This window comes from Cryptomeria japonica, chromosome 5 (genome assembly GCF_030272615.1).
Source record: "Cryptomeria japonica chromosome 5, Sugi_1.0, whole genome shotgun sequence".
In the NCBI taxonomy this organism is placed as follows: Eukaryota; Viridiplantae; Streptophyta; class Pinopsida; order Cupressales; family Cupressaceae; genus Cryptomeria; species Cryptomeria japonica.
Window position 1 is genome coordinate 541,176,052 of NC_081409.1, and position 27,958 is coordinate 541,204,009.

The 27,958-nt window shown below is 36.4% G+C and overlaps 1 protein-coding gene across 1 annotated transcript; it reads right to left on the minus strand.

Annotated features, from left to right (window-relative positions):
• Positions 1-1,752: 1,752 nt before the first annotated feature.
• On the minus strand, positions 1,753-27,958 carry LOC131034547 (double-stranded RNA-binding protein 8). Its single transcript, XM_057966054.2, has 3 exons — positions 27,633-27,958; positions 2,535-2,739; positions 1,753-2,405 (listed from the first exon to the last, which is right to left on the minus strand). The coding sequence occupies exons 2-3, from the start codon at positions 2,731-2,733 to the stop codon at positions 2,287-2,289; spliced, it is 318 nt and encodes a 105-aa protein (XP_057822037.2). The 5' UTR covers positions 2,734-2,739; positions 27,633-27,958; the 3' UTR covers positions 1,753-2,286.

The window sequence follows — 27,958 nt, forward strand, 5'->3', positions numbered from 1 at the left end:
CATCGATTAGATTGAGCTTGATGCATAGGCTTCTTTATTTGTGATTATATCTTATCTAACCTAAAAGAAAAAAGTACCACATTTTAGCTTTTAAATACAAAGAAACAATCTAAATTCAAACATAACTTATTATAAATGAACATAAATCTAACCTAAAATTAGTATAAATCAACATTTATTAGTTTAAATAAACATAAATTCAATATCACCTCTTCGCAAAATAGGTTAAAATCAGAAAAAAAATGTGTAATGCTTACAAAAATAAAAACAAAAAAAATTTACTAACTTGCTCTCAAAATTCTTCAAATTTGCCTAAAAATCCTTGCAGTTGACACAAATTTTCTCTTCAAGTTCCATGTGAGTAAGTGCGAAGACATTATTGCATTTATAGGGCAAAATTGCAACTTTTTTTACTACTTTAACCATATTTTCAACATGTCTAGAGAGTTTTTAGCTCAAACTCAACAAGTTTCACGTTAGTACTCGCCAAAAAAAAAAAAAGGTTAGTTTGACAAAAACTCAACAAGTTTTCCTTATGAGTTTTCTAATGAGTAACTCATTTGTGCGCGAAAAATCAATGAGTACTCCCTGACTCAGCCAACTATGCTCTCAACAACATCATCCAAGGCATTAACATTAATACCTTCAAAGGAATGATTATTAATGTTGAAAATAGCCCACAATGCTAAGATGGTGGGATCACATCCCTGATCAACTAAGTGTTGATGCCATGTACAAGAGACAAAGGTAACAATGGCACCATGATCCACTTCATGGTTGCTGCACCAAAGATGACTAGAAGGCCAAATAACACAACATGCTAGAGGCAATATCAGAAAATTTTACCTCTTGTAAATAGGCAACAACCAGACCTGGAAAACGTTGTCAAGTGTCATTTACAACATACATCCACAGGAGGTCCATCAGACCTCAAACATAATTCATGAATGCATGTCTATAACATACTTTATAGAAACATATATTTATTTTTGTACCAATTCTGGTTACCAACCAACTGCAATGGTTGACACTAGATATATACGAAATGAGTCCTTAATTCTTTTTGGCCACCACTGGCTCACACACAGACACTTTACCTTCGTCTAAACCATCCATCTCCATGGAGATTGGCAAAGTTCCATCTTTGTACTGTATTCTAACATGTTCTTGCTCTGCACTTTCATTCTAAGTTCCTATTTTACACCATCTCCTCCTCATCAACTCACATGATTTTAACACGTGCCCATGCTATCTTTCGAGCACACCTATGTCAACCTCTGGCAGATATTGTAATAGTTATGTTAAATACAGTTTGATTTAAAGCTAATCAAAACTACATTGACATATACTTCATTGCATACCCATTTTAAAACAGCATTTGGGTTCGACTGAGCTAGGCATCAGATGAAAAATAATTCACCAATCCAAGCAGTTTGCATTTCAATTACATGTCACTCTGCTAGCTTGGGCCCAGTTACAGTGCCTCATAGTTGTTATATTTGCTGTTTAGTAAGCACTTATGTTGGGTGGTGTTCTGGGTTGAATATGGCCTGTCATATTATAGAGTTAGAAAATTGCTAGAGCAACTTGACTGTAGTTAAGTTAGTCTGTTTAGGTTCGATATGGAGTCCTCCTGTTAACTGATGGATTCATTCCAGTGGTTCTTACAACAGCACCACAGTTATATTTTGTGTCATCATATATATTTTTTGCAGTGGACCCTGATTGATACAAATCAATTACCATGAAAAATTTTGAAAAAAAACATTCATTTATTATTTAATACAAATAGTGATGTTTCGCCATTAAAAAATTGTGGAAACTAATCAAAAGGAACAGAACGAGTCCTAAATCAAAACTTGAATATCCAGAAATATGGGAAAATCTTCAACATGCTGATAGTGTCAGTTGTTCATTGATGGGCTGCTAAAATCGTCCTGTGGTTCTTTACTTTTTTTTTTCCTTTTTATCTTGCCACTAATCTGTTCACAATTCTCAGAGTCACTAATCGTCCTCCGGTTCTTTTCTGTTTTTTGCCTTTTTATCTTGCCACTAATCTGTTCACAATTCTCAGAGTCACTAATCATCCTCCGGTTCTTTTCTTTTTCTTCCCTTTTTATCTTACCACTAATCTGTTCACAATTCTCAGAGTCACTAATCATCGTGTGGTTTTTTTCTTTTTTTTTCCCTTTTTATCTTGCCACTTATCTGTTCACAATTCTCAATGTCACGTCTATCTCTCTTGTTTATAGAATCTTTTAAATTAACCTCCTGTACATCTTTATTCTATGCTTCAGTCTCTTTCTTCAATTCAGGCTTAATATCCTTGCACTCTTCGGTGGACTGTTCCAGCTCAGGACTCACCCTGCCTTCAGCCTGAAGTTGAAGCAAGAACTGAGGATCTCCTGTAACAGATTTCAACAGGTCAGTGATTTAAATTACTACTACTAGCACTTATGAAATCAAAGGAACAATCAGGATACCTAATAAATATGCAGCTGTCTAAGGAGAATGCAAACAATGATAAAACTTACCGACTTGTTCTTCGATGGCTTGAAAAGCTACAACGACAGCCTTTGCTTCAGCTTCCCTCTTACTCTTTGCAACACCGCCAACATAGGAAACCCCCCCAATTTGTACCGTTGAAATAAAATCTACCGTCTCTGTAAATGGAAACGTAGGAGAATCTATGCCCATATTTACAAGAAGTTCTGTAAGGAGTTTTTTGCCCATTGTCTCCTGCTTTGTTGTCACAAACAATTGAACAAGACAATTAGCATATATCTTGATATTTGACAATATTAGGATTTTACATAAAATGAACACCATCATATTTCACAAACAATTCAACATATCCTTGGAACATATTCCCATTATAAAAAGAGCATCAACTACAAAGCCCCAAACAAGTTTTTTGAGCCAGCACTATAACATCAAATTATACTTGCCTACACAGTTGAGGCCTACATTGACTTAGAAAGTTTGCAAACCGTGTAAAATTTTCTAGTTGAAGTGCACTAAGAGAAAAATTATTATTATTAATATAACACCCATAAGGTGGCAAAGAATGTATCAATGAGACATTTACCAGCATCTTTGATTATTAATTGATAGTTTACAGCACATTTAAGATGTGATCTTTGCATAGAAATGCGCTTATAGGAACCAAGGCATATCACCTTATGACTTGGAGCAGTAGCGAAAAAATAAAAATAAATAAAAAACCAAAAAGTAAAGATATTTTAGATTTTTCAATACTGAGAAACAATCCACCAAGCAACTGATGGGATCTGACAATTGATCGCAATTGACAAGAGAAAACTCCTTCCTAGATAAGGAGTGATTCCAATCTTATTTGGGACTCGATAAGACTGTCAGCTACAATACCCATGACCACAGAGCGATTCCAATCTTATTTGGGACTTGATAAGACTGTTAGCTACAATACCCATGACCACAGAGCTTAGTAGAATTACTTGCACTCAGGATTGACTAGGCAAGCCAAAAGTATAAATAGAATTCAATTACTTAGGAATAAATCAGAAGAAAAATGGAAAACTGAAAATCACGTAAGTATTCATATAGAAAAAAAACATTTTTTCGAAAGGTGACCTGGGAAGAAAGAATAAATATTTCTTAATTCATATGTCAACAATGTGTGAGTGAAAAAGTGAACCTGTAGCTGCAAGCACAACACTTCAATTAATTCATTATATGCATAGTTAATAATCAATAATCAATAAGTAATAAACCATAGCAAAGCGACCAATTGCCTTCTAAAAGATGCGAGTATAAGATTGCTCTAATATCAGTGACTAGACTACACCAAGACGAAGGATTTAATCTATATGATATTAACTATATGGATGCAAGATAGATGAATAATTCAAGCAATAATAAATTCAAGAAATGATGGATGCAAGCAATAATGAATGCAAAATGGATGCAAATAATCTAAAAAGCACAATAATCTTCAATGACTCTAGAGCGAAATTAGCGTGATAATAATCTCCAAGCGTATTCTCAAAAATCTCTGGGGTGAATTGGAATGAGAGCTGAAGACTGAATTTATAGAGAATCACAAGAGAGATGATGAAAAAGCTTAATTTTGGATTAATTGAAAAATTTGAGAAATGATGTTCAGTTAACCTTGAGATAGATTCCAATTATAGTTTAATTGAAATGCATTCAAATTAGAAGTCCAAGTTGCATTGGAAAATAATAATAAATTAATTCCATGCATATATGATGAAAATAGATAATTCCATGCACATATTTGATTTATTCAAGAAAAAGGTCTTTTCAATGCAATTGAACTTCTTTTTTCTGAAAAGCTTTGAGTTCCATTTTTAGAGAATAATTTAATAATTCAATTAAATTGCTTTTCTGATTTCAAGTTGTAAATTTAGAAAAAGAAATAATATCTCAAGTTTGATTTCTCTCTCAATTCAATTCTTTTTTTGTTTTATTTTCAATTCAACTCTTTGTAATAAATTAATTCATCTTTTGTAATAAACTAATCCTTTTTGCATGATTGAATGGCAAATTTATTAATTAATTAAATATGCAAGGATATTTAATAAATTAAAATGGGATAATTGATCAAAAAGATATTATTGGAAATGATTTGATTAATTAAATAAACATTTAATTAATATTGAGTAGTTGATTTGCCATGTGATATTTGATGATTAAAGAATTAACAATGTGCTCAAGACTGATTTAATTGCCTTTGGTTAAGACCTTGGTGATGTTGTCGAGATTAGGAGCCCATGGTTTAGATGACCAATTTTAGGGTATTACATTTGCCCCTCTTTGAATTAATGTGCGAGCAGCGCGTTGGTTCAAAGAATGTGTGATATCTAGGAGATGTCAGTTCTGAACTTAATTGATCACGAACTAGATGAAAAGCAAGGTGTTTAGCTTGATTTGAAGCGACAAAGCTGAATGAAGTCTGATTAAAGTGATACCGATCCCGAACTTGATTGAACTGAGGAACGGTAGAAGACAAAAGATACCGAACTTGAACTTGATTGATCAAGAAGCGAATCTTACTGATCTAGAACTTGATTGATCTTTAGATACAGTGAGTGATGATAAAAATCGATCTTGAACTTGATTGATCAAGACACGATTAGCGAAGAATGAACCGTTCAGCTTGATCAAGAAACGAATATTGAACACCTGCTTAGATTTAGTGTGATCAAAGATACTTTTGAAACTTTTGATTGAGTTTAAACGAATAATCAACTTGATTTGAAGCGATGAAATTGATTAACGTTAAGAGATTAATTCAAATGAAAGACAAATATCAGCTTGACTTGAAGCAATGAAACTAATATGCCCCTAGCGATTGATTCGATTCAGATGATCGAGAGATCTCAACTTGATGTGAAGCGATGAAGCTGAGATGCCCCTTAGCAATAAGAATTGATTTTCTTTAGTTGAAAAGATTTTGCTGGACTTTTGATGAAGATTTGAAAAATTTTCTCGACTTGTGAGATGTGAAGTCATAAAGTCACAAATATGCCCCCTCGGGAGCGAAATCGAAAGATAATGAGGGTACTTGATTATAGGCGATTTGGTGGCGAAATTAAGTTTTTTGAGCACAAATTGATTCTGAGGAAAAAAAAATTTTAAATGTAGGTGTTGATTGATGAAAAATTGAGTGCAAAGTTGATCGAAATGTTGATGTGTAGAACAAAATTGAATTAAGATTCAACGTTGAAATTGAGCGCAATTTGAAGAAAGAATGAGCATTTGATGAAAAGGGCGCTAAGTGGTCGAAATTGTGAAATTGACTAGCAAAAGGATCTCGAATTTTGATTTCGATCCCGAAAATGGAATCAGAGCAGGCAAATTAGCTAAGGGTACAATTTTCATGACCATCGGAGCAAGTTGAAAAATTAGGTTTTAGGCTATATATGGGACGAAAGTGTCATTTTCAAATCATTTTAACCCTCCAAGTTTGAAAATTCAAAAAGCCTTCTGCAAAGAAAAATGATGGTCCCTACTCGTTAGCATCGATTTGAGCGCCAGAGAAGACATAATCAACCTCGAAACTATGAGCCAGCGGTAAGTGATCGATCTTAAGCCTCTTTATGTTTCCAATTTTGAATTTTTTTATGCTTTTTTGAAGTTTTTCACGGGTTTTGGGTCGGGTGTCTCGGTTTATCGTGCGAGACAGGATCCTGTCTCATACGAGAAACTGGTAAAAAATATTTTTTTGTTTGAGCCTACTAGTTTTGTCGTACGGGGTCCACCCTCGTGTCGTACGACAGGTCTATTAAAAGACCATTTTGTCATGCGATGTGTAAAAGTTTATCGTTCGAGGTTGTTTTCTCGTATGAAAGCCATTCTTGGCTCGTACGAGATGTTGCTTGACTATGTTTTGTCGTTCGAAAGATAGTGATCATTTTTGAAAGTGTAAACATGAAATTTTGGTTTTGTATTTGACTTATTTGGATTTGTGTGATGTTTAACTTCTCTTGTAGGCTCATTTGGAATATTTTCTAATGATCGTTGTTGGGTTTTTGCAGGTTCGATTACCTCCTGTGCTCTTCAGATGTGTATATCCACCTACGATGGCATTAGTTCGTCATTTATCTGAGGTTGAGCAGGCTCATGTTGATTTATGCGGCTTGACTCATCTATTGCGATTACCTGATATCTGTGTGAACCACGGAATGCTCACGACATTGGTTGAGCATTTTCATTCGGAGCAGAATACATTTCATTTGCCAGTCGGGGAGTTGACTATCACTCCCGAGGATGTGTATAGGATCCTTCGTATCCCTTTTGCTAGGGATAAGGTGGATTATGATACCGCTTGTTACCTAGACTACAGGCACTTAGGAACGTATTCAGGGACCCAGACATTTTGACTCGTTCCATGAGTTGGGACATACTTATGAGCAAGTATAGTGAGGAGTATCCCCTGGCATGTGTTCTAACAGGGTTCATTGGCTGCTACTTGATGCCGAACAGAGGGCAGTAGGGTTTCCAGAGCGGATGGGGCCGGATGCTAGAGAGGTTGATAGAGACCCCTCAGAGACTTGGCTGGGGTTCTTGTTTATTGGCCCACATGTATCGGGAGATGCATGAGATTGTTTACAGAGATGGGCGGATCATGGCTGCAGGTGTATACATTTTATAGGTGTGGGCTTGGGAGCACCGTCCCGTTTGTCGGCCGATTGTAGATGACAGTAGAGAGCTTGGGAAACCGATCATTTACAGGTATGCCGGATATATCACATAGCCCCATCTGGGCAAGATAGACTTCTGGAGACGGCAACTTGATGACCTGATAGCCATCGTATGGAGACCATACAGAGGATTGGAGCTGTGGGATGATTGGCGGAGGGTTCACAGGGACCTTTTTGTGACACGCCCACTGATAGGGAGATCATAGACTGTTGTGGAGCGATTCGTCATTTCACGAGTGATGAGTCAGTATGGCCGGCCTCAGGGGATCTCGCAGGAGTATATAGCCTACGCACGCTATGCCAATGAGGAGAGGCAAGGATGGTCTCCACGGTTGTCATATGCTTTGGCTATGCAGGAGCTGATAGGTTTACATCACCTGAGATGGGATTACCTGGAGGATGTAGTGGATGTGGGGGTATTGCCCCAATATAGGGATTACTTTCAGCAGCATCCGTTCCCTCGATTTACAGATCCGGGAGAGCAGGCTCCTCATATTGAGGATTTGGAGGATGATGCCCCTGCACCGGCACAGGGACAGGGCCAGAGGCAGGAACAGGCACAGAGATCAAAGGATCCACGACAGACTGGTGGTGATCCTGATGCTAGCAGTAGCAGGGTGCCAGCTGATGTTGGACAGCAGAGGGGTGAGGGTGGATCCCTTGGGAGAGTAGGCGTGAGGTTGGGTGGCGGAGAGGAGGAGCGAGCAGCTCCGAGGCAGGTCCGGCAACGGCAGGATGAGCAGAGTGGAGCCACAGGTGGAGATGGTGGTGGAGAGCCTGCGAGAGAGCAGGGGGCCGACACGGGATGGTCGATGAGAGCACGTCTTGCAGAGCTGCAGTCACAGTTGACAGTGGCTTAGACTCAATTGGTGGAGCGAGACCGATAGCTGGTCGAGGTGAGGGCTGAGCGTGATCGCCGGATCACAGCATTGAGAGTAGAGTTGAGAGAAGAGATAGAGTCTCTACGACAGGAGGTTCTTCTCCAGAGCAGTAGGGCAACATATTATGTGGCGGCATATAGTGTCGTAGTTCCTATTGCACAGCAGGTGCAACCCTATTCATAGTATACGGCACGATCGGAGGGAGCTCAGGCACCGCGCCAAGATCCCGAACATCAGGCTCCTCCTCCTCCACCACGCAATGAAGGAGAGGGCACCAGCTAGATGATTCATTTGTAGCTCGGATTTTTTTTTTTTTTGTAGACACCTATTTTTTGACACCTATATGATTCTTGCTCCGATGGGAGTTTGTATATGTCATTGGACATGATTTTGTACTCTTATACTTGACATTATATATATATGAGATCTGATTTGACTTCATCGTACTTGTGTTGATTCGCTTATGAGATGTCTCCTATATGCTTTATTCTATATGTATGCATTTCTTTTCCATATGAATGTATGTAATGCAAATGATTATGAATGTATATTTTTGTTTCTTGTATATGCAAATAAATGATAATGCAAATGAATAAAATGAAATGTATGAAGCTATATGAAATGTTATGTATGTAGCTAAACATCTCAAAACACAAGTACTCGATCGGAGAAATAATGATAAAAAGACCACTTAGCGTAAGTAATGATGATGCTTTCAGCTCTCCTTCAGAAGATAAAGAGATTATTACCATACCGAAATCACTCTAGATTCACAAAAATGCAAAATGATATGCAAAATGATATGCGAAATGCAACCTAAACCTAGTCACTGGATTTAAAATACTTAAGATTCATCACTGAGCATAACAAACACAACAGGCAGGTTAGAGTTCCTTTCTTTTTTAATGTGCAATATTAATTATCTTGTCCACAATGACCCTTTTTTTGGTTCATATCCTTGGACAGATTTCACACGGACCTGAATTGCATCATAAAGAAATTCCCTCAAAACAAACAAAGAAATGATATGGACCTCCTTGTAGCATACAAATAAGCAGAGTCGAGGTATGTGAGGCGATTTCACCTTGATGTGAAGGCTCTTATCACAGACACCCAGCTAATTTATATGTTTCCAGATCATCGGGATCATTCCTACAAGCAGAAAACAAAGAAAATATTATGCCCCCAATCCTTGCTCCTCTTAGTCACAATAGACTTCCTTGAGTTACTCAGAGGGACAATAATCGAAAAATCAATATAAAAGATAGCATACAAAGAAAATTTTCATTTATAGCTCAAACTGTTTAGTGATTGTTTTGCTTGTGAACTCAGTGATAAAACTCTTTGGTAGTTAGGAGACAGGTGACTGACTCGGAGTGGATGAACAGGTTTCACTGACCAAAAAAATGACTTGGTTGACACTGCTTAGGATATGTAATGTGCTCTGTCGAGTAACCTAAGACTAGGATGTTGATTAGTTTAAAGTCATGAGGGTTCCAACGAACCAGGATGTCACAAAAGTGACTGAAAATATGTACAAGCGAAAACAAAAGAGGCATGAAAGCGGGAAATGCCAACGTTGCGTTGATAGATGGAGCGCTTGAGTACAAGAGGCGCCTGTTTGCCAGGTTTTCACCTGCTTGGCAGAGATTCATTTTTTTTTTTTACCAAGGTGCCTGTTTACCAGGTTTTCACCAGGGCAATTTCTCTCTTTATATATATATATATTTTTTTTTTTTTCTTTTCTTTTGTTTTTTTGTTTTTTTGGATTTCTTTAGAACTTTTTCTGATTTTTAGGATTTTTTTTCAGGACTTTTTTCAGCTGTACATGTTTGCTGGAGCAGAGAGTGCTAAGCGAAGAATTTCTTCAAGTGGATGGTTTTAATCGGTTCACAGAGCTATTCTTCTTCTGAGTTTGAGAGTTGATAGGCACCAGAGCCATATGCTGCAGTAACAATGTAGGGACCCAGCCAGTTGGGTTCAAACTTCCCTTTATTGTCGCGAAACTGTTGATTTTTTGGATTTTCTCTCAGAACTAGGTCACCAACTTGAAATTCTCTTTTTTGAACCTTCTTGTTATATCCTCTGGACATTCTCTTCTGATACACTCTGAGATGATCAAACGCCACTTGCCGACACTCATCCAGCAATTCAAGTTCTTGCAATCTAGATATTCTATGATCTTCATCAGTAACAAGACCTTGCAACAAAACTCTTAGAGACGGTATTTCTACTTCAATAGGTAATACTGTTTCGAACCCATACACCAAAGAGAAAGGTGTAGCCCCAATAAGTGTTCTGATACTGGTTCTGTAAGCCCATAGTGTAGGATTGAGCTGCAGATGCCAATCCTTCCCATACTTGTTCATTGTTTTGTGCAAGATAGTCAGTAGGTTTTTGTTAGACGCCTCAACTTGTCCATTACCTTGAGGGTAATATACTGATGACCAGTGTTGCTTTATTCTGAATTTCTCACAAAGCTCATCCAAATCTTTATTCTTGAATTATCCTCCATTATCAGTCACGATGGACGAAGGTATCCCATACCTGCAAATTATATAGTTTAGGATGAATAAGGCGACTTGTTTACCAGTTGCTTTGATGAGCGAAACTGCCTCTACCCACTTGGTGAAATACTCAGTGGCAGTTATGATGAATTTATGTCCGTTGGATGAAGTCAAATATATCTGACCAATGAGATCGAAGGCCCATTGCTGAAAAGGCCAGTGTGTTATAAATGGTATGAGGTCCCTTGCCGGGGCATGTATGAGATTTCCATGAAGCTAACATTTCTCACAAGTTTTAGCAAATTTTATGGCGTCTTTTTCCATATCTGGCCAATAGTAGCTAGCCCGTAATAGTTTCCGAGCTAAAGTAAAACCATTCGAATGAGATCCACAAGTACCTTCATGGACTTCTGATAATGCACGTTTAGATTCTTCAGTTTCTAGACATCTAATCAATGTACCGTCAAAACCTCGTCCAAATAAATTGTTAGCTATGATAACATATCGCGAAGCGTTTCAAGTTAGGTTTCTTTTCTCATTACGAGTAAGGTTTTTTAGGGATAATTTGATTGCATAGATAGGAATAGATGTGGCTGTATCGGGATGAGTCATGTCCAATAATAGAACAGACTATTTGGGTCTCAGGAGAATCATAAGCGGGGTAGTATAACTCTTCCACCAGGAAATCAAAGTGAAAATTGGACTCCTGTAGCTCAGGTATAGATGTCAAGGTGGCCATAGCATCTGCTGCTCTATTCGCTGATCTAAGAATCTGTTGGAATGATACAAAAGCAAAGTACTTCTTGAGATCGTCCACCATCCTCTTGTAAGGCATCAATTTCTCATCTCGAGTCTGATATGTATCGTTGATTTGATTGATGACTAGCTGAGAATCTTCATAGATATGTAATTCAGCAACCTTCCATTCAATAGCTAGTTTTATTCCATTCACTAAAGCTTCATATTCTGCAATATTGTTTGTGCAGGGAAACATAATCTTGTAAGACTTCGGGATTGAATGCTTCTGAGGAGTAATAAATAATATGTCAACACTTGAACCATTTTGAGTAAAGGAACCATTGAAGAACATCTTCCAAGGTTGTTGAGTAAGATGCATTATTAATTCATCTAGGAACTCGATGTGTAGTGGTTGAGTATCCTCAAGTGGAGCTTCAACAAGTTGATCAACAATTACCTATCCTTTTATGGCTTTGTGTTCCACATATTCAATGTCAAACTCTGTAAGGATCATGACCCATTTTGTCAATCTTCATGTAAGTGTTTCTTTATTAAGAAGATACTTGAGTGGACCGATTTTGGCCACCAACTTGAATGAATGTGCTAGCATGTAGTGCCTCAGTTTCTGTGATGCAAAGACTAATGCCAAGCATGCTTTTTCTATTATACTATAGCTCATTTCATAAGACACCAATGTCCTCCTGATGTAATAAATAGCTTTTTCCTTTTTGTTGTCATCTTGTTGTGCCAGAAGTGCCCCCAATGATGAATCAGTTGCTGATATATATAAGATTAGTGGCTTACCCTGAATAAGTGGCATCAATATCAATGGATTAGACAGGTACTCTTTTATTTGTTGAAGATGTTGTTCACACTGCTGATCCCAGTTGTATATTATTCCTTTCCTCAATACCTTCGTGAAAGGTTGAGCTTTGTCTGCTAGTTGATAAATGAATCTTCTAATGGATTGGAGACGTCCCTGTAGACTTCTCATTTGATTGATGTTCTTCGGAGGCGGCATTTCCATTATAGCTTGGACCTTCTCAGGATCAACCTTGATCCCCTTCTTTGAAATGATGTAGCCAAGTAGTTTACCAAATGTCACTCTGAATGCACACTTCTTTGAATTTAATCGGAGCTTGAACTTTTCCATTCTGTCAAGTATAGGACCTAACTCTTGAATATGCGTTGATCTTTTCATAGTCTTCACTAAGGTGTCATCAACATAATCTTCCATATTTTTATGCATCATGTCATGAAAGATAGTTGTAACTACTCTTTGATAGGTCGCCCCAGCGTTCTTTAACCCAAATGGCATGACATTCCAACAAAAGGTTCCCCACACACAGGTGAAAGTTGTCTTTTCTTGATCTCCAGGAGCGATTTTAATCTGATTGTAGCCAGAAAATCCGTCCATTAGTTAGTACATCTCATACCCAGCTGTCATGTCGACTATCATATCAATATTTGGCAATGGAAAGTCGTCTTTTGGACATGCTTTGTTGAGATCTCTAAAATATGTACAAACTTTGATAGATTTATCTGTCTTCAACACAGGTGCTATGTTGGAAATCCATTCAGCATAATCTATTGCTCTGATAAATCCAGCTTTGAGCAGTTTCTCTAGTTCAGCTTTGACCAATAACGCTACATGTGGGTGCATCTTACAGAGTTTTTGTTTAACTGGTTTTACTCCTAGCGTGATTGAGAGGTGATGCATTATGAGATCAGGATCTAAGCCTGGCATATCAGAGTACATCTATGCAAAGTTTATTTTCTTTTCTAAGAATAGTTGAGTGAACTCCTTCAATTCTTCTTCTGATAGTGATTGAGCTACGTGAATGATTTGTGGTGTCTCTTGATTCCCAATATTCACTGGCTGAGTTGGCTCGATCAATATGGAAGACCACTCCTGGAAATGACTGGGCAGTATACCAAGTACCTCACCTTCAGGTGCCTCAAAGAGGTTTTCACCTTTATGTATGTCCTTTATTTTCTCTTTTTTAGATTCTGACACTACCACAATATGGTTTTCGCCATCAGATCTTTTATTTTTATTTTTCTTGTTTTTGCGACTAAGATACTTGATATCTTCAGTCATATTTTCACTTTGTTCACTGGTGGAAGAGTTTATAGGTTCGACTGCATTGAGACAATAGGATAATGTACAGTCATTGGCAAAAGTAGGTATATCCATGCGTTGGTTCTGTAAAGTACAATCAATCAATTCGGGATGTACTAAGGACAAATTTTGGATAGGTTCAAGAGCGTTCACGGTGTGGTTATCAGAGCTGCAGATCGAAAAGTCGAGTTCCAGAATGATACCTTGCGTAAGTGTCTCGAGACCAGGAAGAGTCAGATCATGATTATTAAAGTTCATGTTAGAATTTAATCGATCTAATCCAATAGACATACTTGTAACATCGTTTACTATACCAGACTGGACGTCATATCGTGGTTTAACAACAATAAGACTAGTAGGCAACTTTTCATTGTTTGTATTAGATGATTCAGAATTTGAGGCTGAGTGGATATCATCATGAATAAGACTGTCATCAGAGTCATCAGAGTCATCAGATGGAGTTTCCAAGCCTCTTTTAGGTGATTTAATAAGCATATGTATGGTATCAATACCAACATCTTTAATGCTACAAGTTCCTTCATGTTGTGGTTCATTTGTCATTTGTATCTGACACACCTGTTGACATGATCTCATTGTTTCTGTGATTTGTTGTCGTCTACTCCATTCAGCTTCTTTTGGACTGATGACTGGTTCTTGTTCTGTAGCTTCTAACTCTTCCTGTGTAGTGCTATAACTGATTTGTTCTATTTTAGGTTAAGGGCACATAGATGAGAAGCTTTCCGGTATTCTTCCTTCTTTCAATCCTTGTTCATAATTTGCTTGCCTCTTTTGTCTAATTTCTTGTATTTCCTTCTCTAGTTTTATGCGCATCAGCTCTTGAGTATCATCTATGACACCACTAGATTCTTCTGGAGTTTCTGTAGTGGATGTGTCTGAAAGATAGTCAGGACCCCATTCATACTCATTTGAATCAGTCTCTGAATCATCTACTTGTTGTCTACCAGTATATGTGACTGGAACTTTTAATGGTGCAAACAATTCTTTGATTCTTATCATTTCATCTCTTATATCCTCATGAACCTCAACTTCTTGTATTATCGTAGTTGATACCATCGAAGCCTGATCACTGACTATTTCTTCTTTCTTGACTATTGATTCCTCTTTCTCTTTTCTACACTCTACTTTTGTTTGTTTAGTGTCTGCTTCATGTAATGTTAAAGGCGATATCTTTTTCGAGAACTTAGACTTAGAAACATGTTTTTGGTCTGATGTCTTTTTCGGATTATATCCCAGTCCAGCCTTATCATTTGTGGATTTGGTTTGTAGTTGAATTGGTTTAGTAATACCTTCTTTTTGTTTTCCCAGAGGACCAGTACCTGAGTATCCCATACGTTGAATTATTTTATAGCCAGGACCATATTGGTTCGAGGAAATCTCACAATGTCGTACCTCCTCATTTGGACTATCTTCCTTAAAGAGCCAGTTAAGCACAACATCCTCTTCTATTTCATCTAACAAGGAGGTAGACGACTGTACAAAGAGACCATCATATATGGTATTTGGAGCCAAAGTTTGTGTTCTCATAGCCTCTGATGGCTTGCCCAACTGTTTTGGTGATGGAGAGAGAGAAACTAATGACAGTACCGGTTCTATCTTGTAGCCATCCATGCCAGTATCTATAATCTTCAATCTCTTTTTTAAGTCTTTCATCAATGTTTCTGGATCTTCATTTGGAGAGGCTGCCCTATTATGAGGCACAAAAGTATCTTCACCTTTTGTCAATGCATTACAGATGACATTTGTATCAGCAGGAATAATGACTTCAGCTCCGTTATAAGGAAACTTTAAGCATTGGTGATATGTTGACAGTACTGCCTTCATTTCATGAATCCACGGCCTGCTCAATAGTATATTGTATGACAATGGAATATAGAGAACCTGGAAAAAGACATCTCTCTCTACCGGTCCCACTCTAATTGGTAATGATACTAGACCTTTGGAGGTCCTTTCTTCCTCATCATAGGCTTTTATTGTTATTTTCTTGCAAGGATCAATAACATTTTCAGAGAATCCTAGTTGTGTAAGCAGATGATAAGTACAGATATTCAACCCTGCACCTCCATCTATCAAAACATGTTTAACTCTGTGTTTGTAAATCATGGCCTCAATATGCAATGGCTAGTTATGTGGATGATTTGATGAATTGTCATCTTCTTCAGATAAGGTCAAATAGTGAGGTGAAGTCAGATGACCCACCATAGACTGAAACCGATCAATGTCTATATCTTTTGGAATGTTGGTAGTGAGCAATGCTTTGTCTAGGATTTCCTTGTGAGCAGATGAGAGTTGTAGCAATTCAAAAATTGAAATTTGAGCATTTGTCCTTTTTAACTGTTCAACCACGCTGTATCCAGAGGATGATGATGAAGTTAACTTTTTAAATTTGTCCAAGGTTTATTCTTTTTGTTTTTTTGACAAAGCTGTTGGATTTGATGTTTCTTGAGACGGGTTGGAAGAACTAGCTCCTTGGAGGGTAACTTTCTTTTGAGATCGGGTCAGAGCTCTTGCATATCGTGATTCATTTGGTTTATCTTGAACTATAATCACATTGCAATATTCCGAGTGTGAAGGCTCAATCATGTTGATAACATTGTCCTAGTTGGCATAAATATAATTTACCTTCGCACCTCCTTTGGTCTTTGAGGAATCACCTTTTTCGTAAGCAGGCAAAGGGTCTTTAAATGCTTTATGATCAACATTGGTTGGATGATTCCCAACAACAACTTTACCAGTGTCTATGAGATCTTGAATCTCATGTTTTAGCTTCATGCAATTGTTTATGTTATGACCCTTATTCTGATGGAAGTCACAATGTTCATTTTCTCTCCACCATCTTGGTTTGACATCTGGATCATATGGTCTGGAGTTATCTGGTAGTGTTATCAAGTTGTTTGCCAATAGAGTTTTGAAAAAAGATTCATATGATTCTTCGAGAGGAGTAAAATCACATTTAGGTTTGGAAAGCCAAGGCTTTTCTTTGAATCATTCCTTTGCTTTCTTTGGTGAATTCTCTACGGCAGCCTCAGCAACTTTAAGTGCTTGTGTACCACTAGCCAAGTTGAATATTGTGGATTTTGAGTTAATTTTAACAGTGTCTACTACTCCATCGTTAACAACATTCTTATTGTTGTCTTTGCCAAATTTCCAATACTTGTTTTTCTATTTAGAGCTAGATCATGTTTGTGTTTCTTTCCAAGGTGTGATATCCCCCTTCTTTATGAGCACATCTTCCATTCGAATGGCATTATCTACCATTTTGTTAAATGATGGGTGTACTTGCATTTGTACGCTATATTTCAGTTCGGGGACCAAGTTATTGACAAATATATCCATTTTCTCAAAGTCTAGAATAGGTCATGGGTACCTAAAGAACATCTTTCTCCAGCATTGGAGAAAAGTAAGAAGAGGTTCCCCTGTTTTCTGTTGAGTATTACAAAGATCGATCATAGTCACAGGATGTTGAATGTTGTATGAGTATTGTTGTAAAAATAGTTGGATTAGTTCTTCAAATGTTTTTATTCCTTTGGGTAGACTTGAGAACCATTCCATTTCTTGACCCCCCAAACTCCTTGGGAAGAGACGCATGAGGTACGTTTGATCGTGCATGAACTCCATACAAGCAACACTAAATTCCCTAACATGATCTTGAGGATCTGAGGTACCATCATATTTGTCAAATTTTGGGATTTCCACTCGTGGAGGAAATGGAGGCATGTGTCGATTCTTGTCAAATGGAAAGGGACATATTGTTTCCAGAGAATATTGTTTTGGAGACTTGTCCTTATTCTTCAGCTCTGTGACCTCCATCCACAAAGCTAGTAACTGTTTGTGTACCATGAGTATAGGTGAGTCTTCCTTTTTAGTAACAAGTGTCTGAACATCATATCCAGTAGGAAGTTTGGCACCTTGTTTTGCTAGTTCTAAGAAATAGTCTTCCTTTTCTCGGGTCATGATAACTTTCATCATTTTTCTAAAGTCTTTGTCCTTTTGATAGTCAAGGATTTATTTTTCTGGAGGTTCAGTGTCTTCGTCAGTCTCACTTGATGATGTGGAGTCATTATGATTTTCGGGAATATAACGGTCATTTTTGTTTCCATCATTGTATTTTGTCTCATGTATAGTGGGAGATTCAGATTCATCAAAAATTGGTATGCCCGATGATGACGGCATGTCAGTGAGTGGATCCTTCACGTAGAATGGATTATCTTGATAGGTGAAGGTTTGTCCTTTGCCTTTGGCTTCTTTCTTATGAGAACTCCTGGTTTGAATAGGCATTTTTATGGATTAGTGTGACCTAAAGTTGTTTTGTGATGTAGAGGTCAAGATCAATTTCAGAGCTAGTTATTCTGTTTGGAGTATTTGTTTGGGAGAAACAACTGAGATTCAGTCTGGTTTCAAGAACAATCTATCCTGTATAAGACATTTAGCCAAGTTGATTCTAAGAATAGTGTAAGATTCAGTCTGGTTTTAGGAATGATCTATCCTGTATAAGACGTTATCTAAGTGACTAAAATTTGATAGGTAGTTGATTGAACTAGTTGAAAGGTGATCGACCAAATCATGCAACGCAAATGGTAGAGGTACACTATCTTGATCTGTTTATGCTCAGGAAAATGATAACCAGTATTATGTTTGTTGTAAGCTGTTTTTAGGAAACTTTGACTGTTCTGTTCTGACAAAACCAGAGACTCGTACGACAGTATTTTCTAGATCGGACGACAATTTAGCAGCTACAAGACGATAATAGTTTTGTTTCGTATGAGTTGCTGCCTCGTACCGTACGACAAATGGGCATGTGCAGGATGACAAAAGACTGAGGGCAATTTTGTCTCGTACGAGATAGGATACAGTGCAGGACGATAGATGACTCAGACTTGTACGACAGATAATATGGTATAGGATGACAAACCAGTAGACTCATACGACACAAGACCTGGTACAACACGATGGATTATCAGACTCGTACAACTGTTCACAGGACAGAGCCTAGAAATTTTGAGTTTTTCCGATTGCTGAGTATGATAAATGAGTATGACTAATTCTGAGATGGACTGATTTTTGACCAGGATAGACTAGTTTCTGACTCGGACAGATTTTCGACTTAAAATGGACTAGTTTCTGACACGGACAAAGTTTCGACTTAGGATGGACTAGTTTCTGACACAGACAAAGTTTCGACTCAGGATGGACTTGTTTCTGACACTGACAGAGTTTTGACTTAGGATGGACTAGTTTCTAACACGAACAGAGTTTCGACTCACTGAGTTGTTTCTGGTCTTCACCAATTTTTGGTATTTCAGTTTTTGTTTCAGGGATGAAAACACATAAAACAAGTAGTATGTATAGTGACTCCAATCACAACATGAAAAACCCTAAGGAATTTGGTGAGGAAAGAAAACCTTTGCTTGTAGACTCAGGTACACACCCAATAGCTAATCAGAATATGGCCGCTGAGTCTCACACAATGGATTCTCAACGTCGTATTATCTGACTCCAAATGCTAATGGGGGCACAAAATGACAAGTATCTTGGGAGAGTTACTATCTCTCTTGCACAAAGATTATCTCCCTTTCGTAGGTGAACCGAGTAGCTTCTAATTTTAAATTGGATTTAGTCAGGGATCCGTTCGGCACGTCGAGGTATAAACTCAATTAAGAGGTCTCCCAGCCTTGAAAACCAAGGTTTAATATACCCGAAGGTACGAAGGAGAACTATTCCCGAGCACTGTCGTTGACTTGATTTTCATCAAATCATGTTTTTTTTATAGTGGGTTGGAGTACTTGGCGTCTAGCCATTCCCACTTAGGTCATTCCCCTCTCACCTGCTGTAAAGGCTATAGAGTTATTAGCTCCTTGGGAGGGCAAGCCTGCTAAAGATGTTGCAATCAATCTTAAGAAAATACTTCAAGGGTCTAGATTTCTGATTGTCTAGAAGAAGACAAGAGCATACTCTCCTACCTCTTAGATTTTTCTAAAAGCACGAAAGACAGATTTTGTTCACTAACCAGATAGCAAGTTAGGTTCCAAAAAATGAATTTAAAGAATACACGCTGCTTGGTCGATTCTCCTTGGGCAACCTGCAAAGACAACGAATCAGTAGTCATATTGTCTTTGTGCGACAAGCATATTCTTCGACAAGCGTTCTGCAAAAACTAGTTAGGCTGTGAAAAACTCTGAGAGAGACAGATAAACAGTCAGGGTCAGTCGTCAGAATAATCAATCAGAAATGATAAAATTATGAAATTTGCCTCTTTTACCAGAAAATACAGAATCGTACGACAGACACTTGACTCATATGAGACAAGATTTAGTATCGTATGAAAGAAGATTGCTGATGATGTCTGCTCGTACGACAGAGGACTTCTGCTCGTACGACAAAGGATTTCTGCTCGTACGATAGAGGATCTGCTCGTACGATAGGATATTGCAATTTGTACGACACCTGCAGTTTGTCGTTTTAGCTTGTAAAAATTGTCATATGAGATGTACGGATGAAAAACCGAAAAATCTGAAATTTGGAAAATAACCAAAAAAAAAAAAGTGGTCAGTCTTGGAGGCCGAAAAAGTGTAGTCTTTGGGCCCCATGGTGGGCGCCAGAGATGTGTGTGTGAAAAAGTGAACTTGTAGCTAAAAGAACAACACTTCAATTAAGTCATTATATGCATGGTTACTAATCAATAATCAATAAGTAATAAACCATAGCAAAGCGACCAATTGCCTTCTAAAAGATGCGAGTATAAGATCGCTCTCAGATTTTTATAAGCAATACCAGTGACTAGACTACACCAAGACGAAGGATTTAATCTATATGATATTAACTATATGGATGCATGATGGATGAATAATTCAAGCAATAATAAATTCAAGCAATGATGGATGCAAGCAATAATGAATGTAAAATGGATGCAAATAATCTAAAAAGCACAATAATCTTCAATGACTCCAGAGCAAAATTAGCGTGATAATAATCTCCAAGCGTGTTCTCAAAAATCTCTGGGGTGAATTGGAATGAGAGCTAAAGACTGAATTTATAGAGAATCACAAGAGAGATGATGAAAAAGCTTAATTTTGGATTAATTGAAAAATTTGAGAAATCATGTTCAGTTAACCTTGAGATAGATTCCAATTATAGTTTAATTGAAATGCATTCAAATTAGAAGTCCAAGTTGCATTGGAAAATAATAATAAATTAATTCCATGCATATATGATGAAAATAGATAATTCCATGCACATATTTGATTTATTCAAAAAAAAGGTCTTTTCAATGCAACTGAACTTCTTTTTTCTGAAAAGCTTTGAGTTCCATTTTTAGAGAATAATTCAATAATTCAATTAAATTGCTTTTCTGATTTCAAGTTCTGTGAGGCCTCACCTCGACTCAGTTTGACATTCAGTGGATTTTATATTTTAGACTACTACAGATACTCTGTTTTGATGCTTTTTTTGAGACTTAGAAATTATATGATTTCAGGATATTGGATAACATTGCTATGAATTGATGTTTTACTTACATGCTTTATGAGATAGAACACTACATGATTATTAGATAGAATGATATTGCAATGATAGATGTCGTTAATGAATTTGCAGGACTTTACTTTGAATATAGAACTATGATGTATGTTTAGTTTATGTGAATTGGGATGAAAATTGCTTATGTGAATTTGCTTGACAAAAGATGTATTCAATCTGTGCAGATGGAAATTGTATGCAAGTAATGATGTGCATTGTTATATTATTGAATTATATTTTATATGAATATTCGGGAGTACTAATGTGTAAATTGAGATGCGCAGGAAATTTACCATGTGACCATGGAAAATTACGGAGAATCAAACCTAGACTTATGTATGTTCGTAAAGCCAGGGTTTGTCTATTTGGAGAGACAACACCCCGTTTGTGTTGTATTTTATTCGTATCAGTATATGCTGCATGTGTGTTATGTGTTATTTAAATTTTTTTTGTGTAAAAACCTCAAGAGACAATTTCATGTTTATTTTGTAAAAGTATTTTATTAGTGTCACTTGACACATGTGTGGATTTAAATTTAAATATTTTATCTTGTCTCTTGATGGGAAAGTGTTAATTATTATTAGTTTTAAATAAAATAATGTGTTGTCAAAAAGATATTTTGAGAATATAATATTTGGAGTGGTCAACTTATGTTTGACCCGAAAATAAACTTCAGAGGGGTTTAAAATGGGTTAAATGAACACCTAGGGGTAGTTTATTAGGGTTTCCTGAAGCCCATAAGGTATACCTAGGGGTTAGGGGTAATTTTAGGCAAGTTTCTACTTTATTATGATCTTTTTAACGCTTTAAAAATTGGCTTTTTTGGGTTGAGCGAAAATTGAAAATTGAAGTGAAAATCAAATCAAGATTTTCCCTCTTGGAAGGAAAGTCTTTTTGCATTTTTGCTTTCTTCCTTCTTTTTGTTGATTTTTTTTAGAATCCTGTGAGAACTCAGTGAGTGAGCTTCTTAAGGAAGATTTTTGGGGAATAGCTGGTTAATCACCCACTCTCCATTTTTGGAGACAGAAGAAAATTTGGAAGAAAAATAATGTTATGGGATAAAGAAATTGATTAAGGAAAATAAAGAATTGTGGATTGGGCAGCTCTTCTTCAGATATCATTATAACCTTTGGGCAGATTAAGGTTGGTTTCATTTTTACTTTTAATGACCTGTTTTTTTTTGTTTATTTCTGAAAGTTGTTGAATAAGAAAATCTGTATTCTTGAAAATGAAAGTTTGAAAATCTTTTGGTTTTGTTTTATGAATGAATGTGTTTTGGGAGTTTTCTCAAGATCTCTCTTTCTCTTGGGAGAGAAGAGGATCTTGAGGGTGGTAGCAGTGACAGCCCTCGAGTGAGAGACTCTCTTTGGAGAGCGATCACAAGGGATCTTTGTGTGACCCTTGCTGCATGGCCTATTTGTGCAATGGGGGTCATAAGGAGGGTTATAAGGCTAGAATGCCTTTGGGGGGCATAAGGATTATGGGGTTGAGATTTGATATTGTATTTGTGCCATGAGGTGGCTTCTTGTTATTTCATACTTGCAGAATTCTCCTCAGGGTATTTGGTCCACTACCACCCTTGAAAATGTTCACCACCAGAGTGTGGTGCTGTGAAAGCCAGGTTGGGAATGTGTCTGGAATATTTGTATGCTTTGTGTTTCTTTGTGTTTGCCTGTTTGTACCCGTCTAGGAATTGGTTCTCCGAGCTCGGGGGTGGCTACCAGTTAGCCTAGGCTGGGAGGTGAGCACTCCGTGGTCAGTTTGTGTTTTCTATTATGCAGGAAATTCGGAAGAAAGAGGATAGGATTCATGAAAGATATTCAGAAGATTGTATTTGAAGATATTTGAATTCAGTTGCAGATGTATGTTTAAAGTTGTTGTAAATGAATGCCTCAAATTCAAGAGAAAGGAGAAGCAAGTTGAAATTTGTAATAGTAGACTTGAAATCTTAATGTTGTGACTGTTCAGAGAAATCATTCTGTAGATTTGGTAGAATATTTTAGAAATGTTTTAAAGAAAGAAAAGCTTGTTATTTCTACTTCGGGTTTATAAAAAAAAAAAAGGGGTTTAAATTGTGTTGCATGCAAAAAGCTTCTTGTATTATGGAAAGAAATAAAAGATTGGTTTTTTTTTCATTTTGACTTTAATTATATTTCACTTGTGGCAAATAAAAGATTATTGTTGTTGAAAGATTTCTATGCATTTTTTTTTTATAAAAAAAGTTGTTTTAAGTAAATATCCTATTTTAAAAAAAAAAGAATATATAAATGGATTTCTTTATTTCCAGAAAAAAGTATAATGTATCTTTATAAAATACTTTGAATTGTATTTTTGTTAACATTGATTTAAAAGCTAGCTTTATAAATGAATTTATATATATATATATATATATAAATATATATTTTTATTTTAGATTAAACTTAATGTTATCTTTTTCTTTATTATATTAGTTTAGAATTTTGTATGTAAAATTCTCTTCAAAAAAAAACCTTATATAAATTTATATTGAAATAAATTTCATTTTTATTTTTACTATGCTTATTTAAGTTATTTATAAATATATATATATATATATATATACATATAAATATTATTATGTATTTTAATTAAAAAAAAAATTTAATTTTAAAAAAAAAATCTAAAACGAAGTTTAGGGGTCCCCGCGGGCTCCTCTGTGCGTACGCACAGTGGACGGCCGCGGCCGCCACTGTGTGGCCACACAGTGGTGCCGCCAGCGGCGCCCACTGTGTGGGCACACAGTGGAGCAGCGGCGCCCACTGTGCGCTCACACAGTGGCGCGCACGCGGCCGGACCCGTTTTGCTCCCCCGTGACCTGCATTAAAATATTAATGGAATTCATGGTCGCCAAGGGCTTCGGCCCGGCCATGAAATTTAGCAGTTAAAAAATATATATATATAATAATATAAAGGGTTTAAAACCCTAACCGAGTGGAGGTTAGGGCAGGTTAATGTTAATTAAAATAATAATTAAATTATTTACCAGTTTAGTTAAATATACATATATATATGTTTCCATAAATACATATGGAAATTATATATATATATATGTATATAAATGTATGAATTTGAGCATTTTTGTATAAGTAATTAAATTTTAAATATATAAATATATGCATAAACAATTATGTATATATGTATATATTTATTTAATCCTGATTTTAACTTTGGTTAAATTATAAAGAGAAATATAAAAGAATTAAAAAGACTATAAAGTCATATTGGAGGATAAATTAAAATATCTCTCCTAATACTTCTAGTATGAATAATTTAACAAAACTATTAATTAAATATCTTTCGGAGATAAAAGTTAAACCAGTAGGTTTACCGCGATTAGAATATAACTGATTGTCGATGCTTCGTTCGTTTCAGAATGAGCTCGAACTTATTAATGGAATTTTCTCTAGCGCTTGTCGCAAGAGTGTGCTTTTAAATTAAATTAGTATCCCTTTTAAAAAAAAATTTGTTCCGTTTTTGCCCTAAATTTTGGGCATGACAAGTTCTAAATTTAGAAAAAGAAATAATATCTCAAGTTTGATTTCTCTCTCAATTCAATTCTTTTTTGTTTTATTTTCAATTCAACTCTTTGTAATAAATTAATTCATCTTTTGTAATAAATTAATCTTTTTTGCATGATTGAATGGCAAATTTATTAATTAATTAAATATGCAAGGATATTTAATAAATTAAAATGGGATAATTGATCAAAATGATATTATTGGAAATGATTTGATTAATTAAATAAATATTTAATTAATATTGAGTAGTTGATTTGCCATGTGATATTTGATTATTAAAGAATTAATAATGTGCTCAAGATTGATTTAATTGCCTTTGGTTAAGACCTTGGTGATGTTGTCGAGATTAGGGGCCCATGGTTTGGATGACCAATTTTAGGGTATTACAAACAACACCTCAGGCTTAGTAGAAAAGGGAGGAAGGGGTGAAAGTGGAGTGATGGTGGATGTTCACTGTACTCAACTTTTCATAACTGTTTGTAAGTTTCTGCTGACAGCTGTAAAGAGTTTCCAAAAACGCATCTACTACAAGTAGGAATACAAAGAAGTAATAAATAAAAAGATTCAAGAATGAAGATATTCCTGTCTTCAAATGTGAAGCTCTCACAATTATGACTGTTTAAGATTCTCCAACTTCACCTTTAATTGTTTGAAGAATGAAGATTTGGTCAAGAATAATGAGGACTTAGTGTTGGAGAAAACAGTGATAAAATTATAAGAAATGGCAAGTGTTATGAAAGTCCATATGCTCTTGAAGACCTTATTTTGAGCTTGGTGGAGGTCCATATGGTCTTAAAAGCCTTATTTTGAGCTTGGTGAAGATCCATGTGTTCTTCAAGACTAAAAGGCTTTTATTTGAGCTTGATGGACGGGCCTTATTTTTAAGCTTGGTGGAGGGGACTCCATACCTCAACAACACCCTGTATCACCAAAACCAATAAATAAATAAATAAAATAAAAAGTGTGTGTCTCACCAGCCAAATGTATGTGTCTCACTAGCCGCCATTCCCAAATTTGGGGACTGCCATTCCAAAACTGGAACATAGAAAATTACAATTTTATGAGGCCCGTGCCTCCCTTCTTAATGCTTTAAGCTTAGCTTTAGCTTACAATTTATGCTTCCTATTTTCAATTAGAGATACTAGTTACTACTCGTCCAAGCTTACATAAGCAAGCATAAAATCAAAGCTACAATGGTACAAGGCAAATCATACGAAATTCACTTCATTTTTGGCAAGTTCGGGGGGGATGCTTGCCTGTTAATTGTAGCTTTCCCATCTAGCACAATTCAAAACATTTTTAAATATTTCTACTTCTTCACCATAGAGATTTGAACTCTCACGCTAGAAAATGTACTATTCCCGTGTACTCAGAAAAAGCAAACAAACAACCGCATTCATAACCAGACAAACAGATGACAATAAAGAACCAATCCAACCACAGTGTCAGCATTTGGGCACGCACCCAAACCCCTGTTGTTCAAAAATAATCTTTGCATTAACTCAGAGAGAAGCGTATTGATTGTTATTCTCATCTGGGAAACTAACTGTGCCAAAAAAAAAAATGGTAAATAGGTGTCTTTTGGTACAATTCCAAATTTTTATTTCTAATCGTTTCATCACTAAACATAAAATACTTGCAGTAAATGAAAGAGGAAATATTAAGTGTCTACAAGCATGTGCGCATACATATGCAACCTTATGCACATGTATATAGATGAATGTACATACTATAGTTATGAAACTCTCTTGGTTTTGAAAACATAACTTTTATTTGCAAAATTGTACTAATGAGGAGAATGTGCTCCCAAGTTCACTCTTTCTTTCCAAAGAGACAAAGACTGACTTAGCGTCACACTCCATAGGAAAGGTTTGAAAGAATAACAGGCCTGACTAGGTTAAGCACGAACAAGTTAGGGGTCCCAACCTAAATCAGTTAAAACTAGTCTTGCTGACTCAACCTGGGAAACATGCCTTATCTCTGCAGAGACTCATGTAGCAAGTCCACAAGGCTTGCAAGTTACCCTGAAAATAAGACTCTAAAGGCACTCAATGAAATAAGTATAAGGGAAAATGTCGACTTGAAACATAAAAACATATTAGCAATGCAGTGGACAGAGGACTCAAAACATTTTTTTGCTATACAGAGGACTCATTTTGGGCAAATTTTTATGACTTTAATTAATTTCTCAGTGATTGTAATAAATTTTGCGATTACTATCATAACGAGTCTTGTCAGGTTTTCACCTTGGCTTAAATTGGGTCTCACTAACCCAAGCCATACCATCTCAATATTAAGGTAAACATTTTTTATTTCAAGTTGGTGAGGCTGAGGGCTCAAAACCACACTAAACACAATTCGCTTGACCAGGTTACTGCATTCGCTACTGGACGCACTCACTGATCTACCATGCAAAAAATAGCATGTGGACACAAACTTGTTGCTCATAAGTAATGCACAGCAATAGCCTTCCCTAAAATAGCAAGGCCTAGTTATCCATCAAATAAATAAAATTACCTTCATACGAGTTTCTAATAAATGCCCTTCAAATACCCCTGAAAAATGTAGGTTTTGGAATTGATTCTACAACTAAAAATCCTCACATTATTAATCTGCATAACTGACAAAAGTGCTTGCCCTTCTATACCTCAATGGGTGCATATGGATGTATATATAGAAACATCCAACTTGTTGATCACAAGCAATGCACACTCCACACTACAAGACTAACTTGTCGCGCCCTAATGACAACAATACCTAATAATCCCCTTTCTGCATACTCACAAACAAGGTTTTCCCTACCATACATGGATGTGCAGATAGAATCACACAAATATATACATATTACAAACACATTCACATACACACTGTTATCCAGCAATCATGTATGTCCACACAAAAACATATACATATATAATACAGTCCAATTACAGCATCTCTCCTAAGTATCCATGATTAAACCTGATATCTTCCTAATAACCATGAGTAGCCACAAAAAGATTAGTTTTGTAGGTCACCCCAAGTAAATACCAATTTTGTATACAAGATATTGTTTTTACAATCAAAAAACCTTTTGAGCATTTGGGCTAATCCAAAATTTAAAAAGTTACCTCAAAACGACAACCGGATTGTTTGATGGCCTATATAGCAACCTGAGCAGCAGACAGTTCTGCAGCTTTTTTGTGCTTGTAAACACCACTGGATTCGTATTTCGAGCCATTGATAGTGACAAAAGATCTGAAACTTGGTTGCCACTCGTAACCCTCATTCAAATTCTCATACGCGGGCAGTGCCCAACGCATCTTCATCGCATACTTTTGCAATATGCTCTTGGAAGACACCATAAAAACACTGAGAGCTCAACACACTTAAAAAAACACTGACAAAGTCAAACTTATAGTTTTTATGTTAAGGGTTGTTAGTTTCTCTGCTTCGT

Excerpts from the sequence above, each read along its gene's own strand:
- LOC131034547 (XM_057966054.2), bottom strand. The coding sequence starts at position 2,733 with ATGGGCAAAAAACTCCTTACAGAACTTCTTGTAAATATGGGCATAGAT. Across the intron at positions 2,406-2,534 it reads AGCCATCGAAGAACAAGTCG|GAGATCCTCAGTTCTTGCTT; the intron begins GTAAGTTTTATC and ends AATCTGTTACAG.